Source organism: Thamnophis sirtalis, unplaced genomic scaffold, assembly GCF_051295495.1.
Source record: "Thamnophis sirtalis isolate CommonGarterSnake01/CBP01778 unplaced genomic scaffold, rThaSir2_p1.2 scaffold_12, whole genome shotgun sequence".
Lineage (NCBI taxonomy): Eukaryota > Metazoa > Chordata > Lepidosauria > Squamata > Natricidae > Thamnophis > Thamnophis sirtalis.
Genome location: NW_028261392.1, coordinates 36,493,772 through 36,505,869, shown reverse-complemented (window position 1 = coordinate 36,505,869; position 12,098 = coordinate 36,493,772). Strand labels below are relative to the sequence as shown.

General features: G+C 38.4%; 1 protein-coding gene across 2 annotated transcripts in view; it reads left to right on the top strand.

The window, feature by feature from the left end:
• The window catches only part of GABRB3 (gamma-aminobutyric acid type A receptor subunit beta3), a 281,267-nt gene extending 269,770 nt beyond the window's left edge, over positions 1 to 11,497 (top strand). For both annotated transcript variants that reach the window (XM_087726486.1, XM_087726485.1), the window contains one exon: positions 10,886 to 11,497. In XM_087726486.1, the coding sequence (XP_087582612.1) occupies positions 10,886 to 11,236 (351 nt within the window). In that variant the 3' untranslated portion in view covers positions 11,237 to 11,497. The remainder of the gene's footprint in view (positions 1 to 10,885) is intronic.
• Positions 11,498 to 12,098: the final 601 nt, after the last annotated feature.

The window sequence follows — 12,098 nt, the reverse complement described above, 5'->3', positions numbered from 1 at the left end:
CATCTGATTTTCGGTGACTTTTTCAGGCTGATGTTCCCACCAGTTTGTTGCTGTTTTAATATTATAATTTTTGCACAAATTCCAATGGATCATTTGTGCTACTGAATTGTGCCGCAATTTATAATCAGTCTGCGCGATTTTTTTACAGCAGCTGAGTATGTGAACAACAGTTTCATCAGCTTCTTTGCAAAGTCTGCATTTGGCATCATCAGAGGATTTTTCGATTTTGGCCTTAATGGCATTTGTGCGGATAGCTTGTTCTTGCGCAGCCAGGATTAGTGACTCTGTTTCTTTCTTTAATGTACCTGTTGTTAACCATAACCAAGTTTGTTCACTGTCCACTTTATCTTTTATTTTTTCCAGAAATTGGCCATGCAGTGCTTTGTTCTGCCAACTCTCCATTCTTGATTTTATCACTTCTTTTCTATATTCTTGTTTTGTCTGTTGGGCCTTCAGTAGATTTTTGTTCTTTACTTCGATTAATAGATGTTCTTAACTTTCTTTTAAATAATCAGCCAGTGCATGTTTTTCTTCTTCAACTGTTTGCTTCACTTGTAATAATCCTCTGCCACCTGATTTTCAGGGCAGATATAGTCTATCAGTATCACCACGTGGATGTAAACTGTAGTGCATTGTCATTAGTTTCCTGGTTTTTCGGTCCAAAAGGTCCAAATCAGCTTGTGTCCAGTTAACTATACCAGCTGTGTATCTTATAACTGGTATTGCCCAGGTATTTATGGCCTTGATTGTATTTCCACCATTCAATTTAGATTTCAAAATTTTCCTAACTCTGTTGGTGTACTCTCGCCTGACAATAGTTTTTACTTCTCCATGCTTGATGTTATCCAACTGCAGAATGCCTAAGTATTTGTAGGCTTCATTTTCTTTGCATTTAATTAATTGGCCATTGGGCATTTCAATTCCCTCACATGCAGTGATTTTGCCCCTTTTTATGGATACAGTGGCGCATTTTTCCATGCCAAACTGCATTGAAATATCGGTGTTGAATACTCGGACTGTGTTTGTCAATGATTGGATTTCTATTTCTGACTTGCCATAGAGTTTCAAATCATCCATATATAGTAAATATGAAATTTTTTCAGCTTCTTTGGCTGTTTGGTAGCCTAATTTCATTTTTTTTAAAGTTACTGATAGTGGGATCATTGCGATGATGAAGAAAAGAGGTGAAAGTGAATCACCCTGGAAAATTCCTCGCTTGATATTAACCATTCCGTAGATCTCATTCCCTACCGCCAACTCAGTTCTCCATTGTTTCATCGCCTTTTCAGTAAAGGATGTAATATTTTTGCTAATGCCAGTTGTTTCTAAGCGTTTTATGATCCAACTATGTGGCAGTGAGTCAAATGCCTTTTTGTAATCAATCCAGACCATATTCAAGTTCGTTTTTCTGTTCTTACAATTTTCTAATATCATTTTATCAATTAGAAGCTGATCTTTTGTGCCCCTGCTCCTTCTTTTGTTGCCTTTTTGCTCTACTGGCAAGATGTTGTTTGTTTCCAAATAATCCATCATGTTATCTGCAATAATGCCTGTGAGTAATTTGAAGGTTGTTGGTAAGCATGTTATTGGTCTATAGTTTTCAGGTGTTGTTCCTTTAGTTGGATCTTTCTGAATCAAGTATGTTTTTCCAGTTGTCAACCATTCATCAATTTGGCCCTTTTGTAAAATTTCATTCAGTTGCTTGGCCAATATTGCATGTAAACTGGTCAGATATTTGAGCCAGAAACCATGTAATTGGTCCTTTCCAGGTGATGTCCAATTCTTTACCTTTTTAACTCGATTTTTGACCATCTCAGTTGTTATTTCTAATACTTGTATTTGTTTGTTGCCAATGCTTTTCTCAAAGTCATGTATCCACTTTGCTTCCTTGTCGTAGTCCTTTGCATTTTCCCACAATTCTTTCCAGAATTCAACTGTGGCCTGTTTTTCTGGTTTTTCACTTTTGGTGTCACCATTCACATTAAGACTTTGATAAAAACGCCATTGGTCTGATCGAAATTGCTGATTTTGTTTATATTGGATGATTCGTGTCTCATATCTTTCAATTTTTCTAGCTGTTGCTGTTATCTGCTGTTTTACAATCTCTACAGCTTCATTGATGTTTCTTGTATCCAATCTATATCTTCTGATTAGCCGATCTATGATTTTGTTGTTTTTAAGCCGTTGCTCATGCATGTTCTTTAAGTTACTAGCATCTGCCCTTAATTTTTTGATTTTTTGTTCTAGACGGATTTTCCACTTTGGCTTTGATGCTTTTTCTGTTGTGTGACTAGGTACTTTAATTTTAATGCCTAGTTCATTAGTGACTATTACAGCTGCGCTGTACATTAACTGGTTTGTTTCCAAGATGGATTCCGGTTCAATTGTTGAAAACACTGCATTAACCATTTTCATGATAGGGGCCAAAATTTTCTTAGGCACAGTTTTTAGTGATGGTAAACGTTGCCTTTCCTCATTAAGCAGAAAATGCTCCATGATCTTATCCTTCAATTCTTTTTGTTTTTGAGTTAGTTCATCAGTTGGTTCAGTGATAACTGGTTCTAGTGGTGGTGGTGTTATTTCCTCCCCGAGAGCTTCTTCTGGGAGTTCTACTATAATGTCTTTAGTTGTGTCTTGTCTTGAATATCAGTTATTTCTGCTTGTGATATTGTTTTTTGGGTTTTGCAATTTGCCTGAATTTCCTCATGTTCAACTCCACTAAACACTTTATTCTGTATAATAAATCGCCTTTGATCTGCTAGTCGTTGTTCACTAACATTTGAATCTGGATATTGTTGTTTCCATAATTCATACATTCGCTTTAAATAGCCTCTTTTTTCTGGCTCTGAGTTGTAGTAACAGGCCATTATGGCACGGTTTTCATCTGCACTATATTTTTGTCGTTTTGATGGCTGGTCCACTTGTAGCCCACTTGTTGACGGATGTCCAGGGACCCCAACATCCGCCGTGGCCCTTGTTAACCCGCGCGACGACCGATGCGGTATGGAATTCTTATTTGTTTTTTTCACCATATTGTATGGGTTGGCGGGGTTTTTTTTACGGGACCAGATGCAAACCTGACCCCAACCCTCCTCCTTTCTCATCCAGGCTTGGGACTGGCAATGGCAGAGTAATAATAATAATAATAATAATAATAACAACAACAACAACAACAACAACAATAATAATAATAATAATATTCACTGGAATAATAAATATTCCAGTGGTAATTGGCACACTTGGTGCTATTCCAAAAGCACTGGAATTACATTTAAAACAGTTAAAAATTGACAAAATCACCATCAGTCAAATGCAAAAAGCCGCACTGCTTGGATCTGCACGCATATTACGAAAATACGTTACAACGTCCTAGGCCCCTGGGTGGGGCCCGACTAGTAACCAATGCCAAATCCGGCGAAACAACTGGCCGCTGTGATACAATTGTATAATAATAATAATAATAATAAAATTAATAATAATAATAATAACAACAACAACAACTCCGCCGTTGCCGGTCCCAAGCCCGGATGAGAAAGGAGGAAGGTTGGGATCAGGTTGGCATCTGGTCCTGTAAAAAAACCCCCGCCAACCCATACAATATGGTGAAAAAAACGAATAAGAATTCCATACCGCATCGGTCGTCGCGCGGGTTAACAAGGGCCGTGGCGGATGTTGGGGTCCCTGGACATCCGTCGACAAGTGGGCTACAAGTGGACCAGCCAACAAAACGACAAAAATATAGTGCAGATGAAAACCGTGCCATAATGGCCTGTTACTACAACTCAGAGCCAGAAAAAAGAGGATATTTAAAGCGAATGTATGAATTATGGAAACAACAATATCCAGATTCAAATGTTAGCGAACAATGACTAGCAGATCAAAGGCGATTTATTATACGGAATAAAGTATTTAGTGAAGTTGAACATGAGGAAATTCAGGCAAATTGCAAAACCCAAAAAACAATATCACAAGCGGAAATAACTGATATTCAAGACACAACTAAAGACACTATAGTAGAACTCCCAGAAGAAGCTCTCAGGGAGGAAATAACATCACCACCACTAGAACCAGTTATCACTGAACCAACTGATGAACTAACTCAAAAACAAAAAGAATTGAAGGATAAGATCATGGAGCATTTTCTGCTTAATGAGGAAAGGCAACGTTTACCATCACTAAAAACTGTGCCTAAGAAAATTTTGGCCCCTATCATGAAAATGGTTAATGCAGTGTTTTCAACAATTGAACCGGGATCCATCTTGGAAACAAACCAGTTAATGTACAGCGCAGCTGTAATAGTCACTAATGAACTAGACATTAAAATTAAAGTACCTAGTCACACAACAGAAAAAGCATCAAAGCCAAAGTGGAAAATCCGTCTAGAACAAAAAATCAAAAAATTAAGGGCAGATGCTAGTAACTTAAAGAACATGCATGAGCAACGGCTTAAAAACAACAAAATCATAGATCGGCTAATCAGGAGATATAGATTGGATACAAGAAACATCAATGAAGCTGTAGAGATTGTAAAACAGCAGATAACAGCAACAGCTAGAAAAATTGAAAGATATGAGGCACGAATCATCCAATATAAACAAAATCAGCAATTTCGATCAGACCAACGGCGTTTTTATCAAAGTCTTAATGTGAATGGTGACACCAAAAGTGAAAAACCAGAAAAACAGGCCACAGTTGAATTCTGGAAAGAATTGTGGGAAAATGCAAAGGACTACGACAAGGAAGCAAAGTGGATACATGACTTTGAGAAAAGCATTGGCAACAAACAAATGCAAGTATTAGAAATAACAACTGAGATGATCAAAAATCGAGTTAAAAAGGTAAAGAATTGGACATCACCTGGAAAGGACCAATTACATGGTTTCTGGCTCAAATATCTGACCAGTTTACATGCAATATTGGCCAGGCAACTGAATGAAATTTTACAAAAGGGCCAAATTGATGAATGGTTGACAACTGGAAAAACATACTTGATTCAGAAAGATCCAACTAAAGGAACAACACCTGAAAACTATAGACCAATAACATGCTTACCAACAACCTTCAAATTACTCACAGGCATTATTGCAGATAACATGATGGATTATTTGGAAACAAACAACATCTTGCCAGTAGAGCAAAAAGGCAACAAAAGAAGGAGCAGGGGCACAAAAGATCAGCTTCTAATTGATAAAATGATATTAGAAAATTGTAAGAACAGAAAAACGAACTTGAATATGGTCTGGATTGATTACAAAAAGGCATTTGACTCACTGCCACATAGTTGGATCATAAAATGCTTAGAAACAACTGGCATTAGCAAAAATATTACATCCTTTACTGAAAAGGCAATGAAACAATGGAGAACTGAGTTGGCAGTAGGGAATGAGAGCTACGGAATGGTTAATATCAAGCGAGGAATTTTCCAGGGTGATTCACTTTCACCTCTTCTCTTCATCATCGCAATGATCCCACTATCAGTAATCTTAAAAAAAATGAAATTAGGCTACCAAACAGCCAAAAAAGCTGAAAAAATTTCGCATTTACTATATATGGATGATTTGAAACTCTATGGAAAGTCAGAAATAGAAATCCAATCATTGACAAATACAGTCCGAGTATTCAGCACCGATATTTCAATGCAGTTTGGCATGGAAAAATGCGCCACTGTATCCATAAAAAGGGGCAAAATCACTGCATCTGAGGGAATTGAAATGCCCAATGGCCAACTAATTAAATGCAAAGAAAATGAAGCCTACAAATACTTAGGCATTCTGCAGTTGGATAACATCAAGCATGGAGAAGTAAAAACTATTGTCAGGCGAGAGTACACCAACAGAGTTAGGAAAATTTTGAAATCTAAATTGAATGGTGGAAATACAATCAAGGCCATAAATACCTGGGCAATACCAGTTATAAGATACACAGCTGGCATAGTTAACTGGACACAAGCTGATTTGGACCTTTTGGACCGAAAAACCAGGAAACTAATGACAATGCACTACAGTTTACATCCACATGGTGATACTGATAGACTATATCTGCCCCGAAAATCAGGTGGCAGGGGATTATTACAAGTGAAGCAAACAGTTGAAGAAGAAAAACATGCACTGGCTGATTATTTAAAAGACACTCAAGAACATCTATTAATCGAAGTAAAGAACAAAAATCTACTGAAGGCCCAACAGACAAAACAAGAATACAGAAAAGATGTGATAAAATCAAGAATGGAGAGTTGGCAGAACAAAGCACTGCATGGTCAATTTCTGGAAAAAATAAAAGATAAAGTGGACAGTGAACAAACTTGGTTATGGTTAAAAACAGGTACATTAAAGAAAGAAACAGAGTCATTAATCCTGGCTGCGCAAGAACAAGCTATACGCACAAATGCCATTAAGGCCAAAATCGAAAAATCCTCTGATGATGCCAAATGCAGACTTTGCAAAGAAGCTGATGAAACTGTTGATCACATACTCAGCTGCTGTAAAAAAATCGCGCAGACTGATTATAAATTGCGGCACAATTCAGTAGCACAAATGATCCATTGGAATTTGTGCAAAAATTATAATATTAAAACAGCAACAAACTGGTGGGAACATCAGCCTGAAAAAGTCACCGAAAATCAGATGGTCAAGATCTTGTGGGATTTCCGTATAGAAACCGACAAAATACTGGCGCATAATACACCAGACATCACACTGGTTGAGAAAAATAAGGTCACAATCATAGACATCGCAATACCAGGTGATAGCAGGGTCGCCGAGAAGGAACATGAAAAAATCGCAAGATACCAGGACTTAAAAATCGAAATTCAACGACTATGGCACAAACCAGCAGTGGTAATTCCAGTGGTAATTGGCACACTGGGTGCTATTCCAAAAGCACTGGAATTACATTTAAAACAGTTAAAAATTGACAAAATCACCATCAGTCAAATGCAAAAAGCCGCACTGCTTGGATCTGCACGCATATTACGAAAATACGTTACGACGTCCTAGGCCCCTGGGTGGGGCCCGACTAGTAACCAATGCCAAATCCGGCGAAACAACTGGCCGCTGTGATACAATTGTATAATAATAATAATAATAACCATTTTGTCATTATTATTGCAAATAACAAAATGGAAATAATAATTGTATTTTAATTGTTACAATTATATGTATGTTACTTCAGTGATTGAAGCAGCTGACAAGTTGATAAATCAGTGAGCAATGTTACCTTTATGACATCCAAAAACATACGAGATAAAATTTAAAGTTGTATTTAAATGTTCCTGTTTTAAGTAGTGTTTTCCGTCTTATGATCCAATTTTGGCCGAGTTTGATTTATCATACTTCTTCGGTAATGAGTTGTTGCATAAGTGTATTGCAGTAATGCAAAGTCAGAACTGAGAACCGCATGCCAAAACCCATCCCCTAGCTGTCTCTCATTGTCCTCTCCTTTGTAACCAATCAGGTTCAGGCAAGAGGTTTTCATAATGGTCAGCCAAGCTTAGTAGTTTGGTATGTGGCTCCCTCCTTCTTCCAGCTGAGTGATCTCAAGGTAGCATCTTAAGGAGATACAGCACTTTTTAGTTTCCCTAAGCATTTCCTCCTTCATTTTCCCCTTCCCACAGTTCATGACAGTGAAGCACAAACAAGCATAAGAGAGCAGTTGTTAATCAGCATTATATGGGACCTGTATAAGGGATCAGGCTTTGCATTTTTTGGGAGAAGTGCTAGATCTGTGTTCAGAAAACAGACTTTGTTAGAAAGAACTAATCTTATATTGTACAAAATATCTAGGAAAATAGTTTTCTTGCTAGTTGTTCTCAAAATGTATGAGTCGTGGGCTTTCCCCTGCTTTTAGTGTGAAAGAGTTTTGCAAAGCTATACATTTTTTTTCTTTTTATTTCTTGTGTGATACCATTTTGCCTATTCATAATCATCTTGGTATACTTTAGTGGATATTTCTGGGTTCTGACAATGACAACAACCATTGCAATACTTACTGATTTGATAAATCAGATGCTAAATTTATTATATTTATAATATTTCTGGAATCTTAATTAATTCCATATCATTGTCTGTCATATGTCTGTCTCCCCATTCTAATTGGTGGGAAATTGACAAGGGATTTGCTTTTCCATTCAGAGGGCTGTCCTAGAAGACCTCCAAGGCCCTCTTTCAATCCTATGATTCTATGATTAATCCAAATGTGAGGTTGGGGGAATGGAGATTCTCTGCTCCTATGACCTGTCAGTTAAACTAGTGTATTTTTGGATATGGATCAGTTACTTTCTTGAAGGAAAACCAACATATCTCAAGTCTCAGCTACACCCAAGTTACCTCACTTGGATAAAAAGAGAGAGGCTGGTAGTTGTTTTTTCTCAATATTATGAGCTGTTTAATGAGAAAGTGAAATGAAGTTTAAGGTATAACCAGTTGCTTTCCTAATTGGTCCTGTATTAAAAAAAATTAAACTAAAAAAACTTTATGTGTTCATTAAACAGCACCAAGGAAATCAATCTGTGTTAGGACCATAAAGACAGTACGATTTGGATTTGTTAATGAGGTTGAATAAGATTTGCCCATTAGTGAAAGTACAATTCACATTTGCATGTATTTCTCCTGAAAAGAATTGGAGAAACACATTTAATCTAATCATAGGAATGAGGTTAGTCTTACTATAGATATTGGTGATGAGGTGTGATAGGAACATTAAAAAAACAGATCTCTTTCAAAGATTTTAAAACAGGGGTGTCAAACTCAAGGCCCACAGGCTGCATCTGGCCTGCAACATGGTTGGATCTGGCCCGCACAGTAGTCCTGGAAATTGTAAGGGCCCAGCCCCACTCACTTTGGCCCAGCCCAAGCTATGTGCCATGTGTGCGCAGGAGGCAGCATGCGCATGCACACACGGGCCCATCCCATCCCATTCTGGTGTGCACACATGCAGATAGGTAGCAGCGGGCCAGTGTTGCCTCATCCATCACTCACTCCTCAGCCCCCATTGCCTCCTCCTCTTCCTCATGGATCAGGGGGACGCAGCAGCCACCACTGACAGGAGCCCATTCCCCCCAGGAGGAGGCAGACCCACAGCCGCCACTCCTCACTGCCCAAACCATGCCAGCAGTCCACCTGGGTGGCCGGCCCCTCTCTCGTGTCACTGTCCCGTGATTCTCGCCATCACTCGCCTGTTCTCGACCTGGCAGTGGTGGCATTCCCCCACTCAGGGAGAGGGTGAGGTGGGGCCCACTGCAGCTGCTGGGTAGCCCTGAGACTGCCTCTGTCCCAGGCTCCAGAGGGGCAGCAGCTAAGAGAGGAGAAAGCAGGACAGCAGGACTGCCCAAGGGCTACTTTGCTCACTTCACCCTAGGCTCCAGCCCCCCCTCAACTGCCAGGTTTTTCCCACAGCGTCCATGGGAGTTGGAGGCCGAGAGGGAGCCACCTGGAAGCCGCAAAGGGATGACTTGTGTGGTGCAGCAGGTTCATGCCTGCTTGGAAATCAGCCATTCACATTCAAGCTTCTGAAATAGAAGAGGCAAATTTAAGGAAGAGCAGTTTCTAAATCTTTTCCAGAAAAGCGTTTTTAAAAAAACGTCTTTGCCCTTTTCTCTCCCCTTCCCCACATTCCTTTTCCCTTTCTTCCCCTCCCCTCCACTTTTTATCTCTTTCTCCCCTCCCTCTCCCTGCCTCCCTCCTGATTCTGACCCCTTCAGCCTGTCCCTCTCGCCCTCACCTCCACCTTAAATCTAACCAAAACTTTCACTCTCACTCACCCCTCTAAAAGGGGTTATAAAAGGAAGGAAGCTTCCTCAGAATGCAGGAGCCCCACTGAAGGGCAGCTTATCTCTAGGAAGGCATCTTCCCTCTGATAATAGATAAACTGACAGTAACCTACCCTTTAGCTTGCAGGATAAAGGCCTCCCTTCTCCTCCTATCAGAGGGCACCTGCCTCTCCACCTTTGTGACCTACACCTGTGCCACAGAAAGATCTCTAGGAAGCTACCAAATTGATCACTAAAGCTTTAAAAAATTGTCATTTTTTTGCAAGGTAGTCATAGCACTTTGGATGTGGATCGCATCTTGTTATAGATCAAGGGTGTCAAACTCAAGGCTCCAGGCCATGCCCAGTCAGCTGTAACCACCCCAACCATGCCGCTCCCCCCCTCCAGTCCCCAGAAGACCACCACAGTGCTGATCCAGCCCTCAATGAAATCAAGTTTGACACCCTTGTTTTAAAGTATAGGTAGGTGTTTAAAGTTTTTAAAATATGTGATGTCAGTGTCTTGATATCTAAATGTGAGAAAGAAACTCTTTAATTCATTTATAAACTAGAAAAATACAAATAAAAAATACAATTCAATCATAGTCTTCATAACCATATCATTTCACAAAAATGTTAACATAAGAAACAACCCCATCCTCCAGATTTCATTCTCTGTTTTCTCTATTTTCAGACTAATATAGCTGCACAAGTAATAATTTCTGTGAAATGTTAGTGAAAGCAAATGTACTTTCGTGAACTTAAGTAAACTCAAGTAATTCAGTTTGCTTTAAACAGTGCTACTGAGCAATAAAAGCCATGAATTCATACCCTCCCCTAATATGCAAATGTAAAATTAAAGCAACAAAGATAATAATGCAATAATGACTGAGATCTTTGGTAATCAGGTACCATAGCATGTTTAATGGCATGAAGGAGAGCAAAAAAGGAAGAGGTATGGTTTCTGACATAAGGTGGAAAAATACTGCATTTGTTTCAATTTGTTTTATTTTATGTTTTTTAAAAAGTCCACTTTATTTCTGTGTGTATGTATATGAACATAAATAATTTCTGAATATGATATATTACTTTTCATTTATTAAATTAATTATTAATTAACTATCGATTTGCTTCTAACTAGGTGGACATGCATGGGAACATATTGTTAACATCCCTTGAAATTCACAATGAAGTTGCAAGCAATGAAGTCACAACAAGTGTCACTGATCCGCAGAATTCAGCAGTATCCTTTGATAACTCAGGAATCCAGTACAGAAAGCAGAGTTCCCACCGAGAAACTCTTGGGAGACGTACATTAGACAGAACTGGCGCTCATACTAAGAAGAGTCATTTGCGGAGAAGATCTTCTCAACTAAAAATAAAAATTCCTGATCTAACAGATGTGAATGCAATTGACAGATGGTCAAGGATGGTGTTTCCTTTCACATTTTCTCTTTTCAACTTAATCTACTGGCTATACTATATCAACTAAATGGACTTTTACTTCAATTATTTTTTACAAAAAGACTGTAACAAGCAAATACTATTTTGCCTGTTATTTTGTATATGTACAGAAGACCTTTTACACTATATAAAATATATACATACTTATATATATACATATATATATATAAATCCTATGTGTACATATATTGTGAAAAAATATGTATTATACTCATTGTGCATAAACATTTATACACACATTATGTAATGGTGTACACAAAATGCCTTTTAAAATAAACTTTTCAAATGAGAGAGGCAGCTTTTTGAAGCAGTATGCTTTGAGAAATATAGTTCTGTAAGATTACAAAATCTTTATTTAAATCATCAAATTTCTGTCCTATTGTTTGCAAAACCAGTTATATACCTTATTTTAATCATTGCCATTTACACTGCCCATTAAGTAAGACAGGTTTTAATTTTGTTGGTTTAATACTGACCAGTTGAATTGTTTCAGATGCTTTTACTGTGTTAATATATTTTGTTCACAATGGAATATTTTAATTTTGCATTTTCTTGATCACTTTTACTTGTCCTCAGAACATCCTTATATATTGCTATATGTTAATTGAAATTGAACAACTGCTTACATTTTCAGGGTTTTTTAAAATATGGGATTACTAAATAATCTATTCAAAATTAGGATATAATATCTGTGGAGATTCTTTCTGATTAAACTGCAGCAGTGGTGGGTTCCTACCGGTTCGGACCGGTTCAGCCAAACTGATAGTGGTTTGGTGGTGGCCTGTGTCACTGGAACCGGCAGCGACCCAGGCCTACCACACCCCTGAACCAGTTCTCCGGGGAGTGCCATAAGCGCCGCCATCTTGTTTTTAGCTTCTGCCCATGTGCAG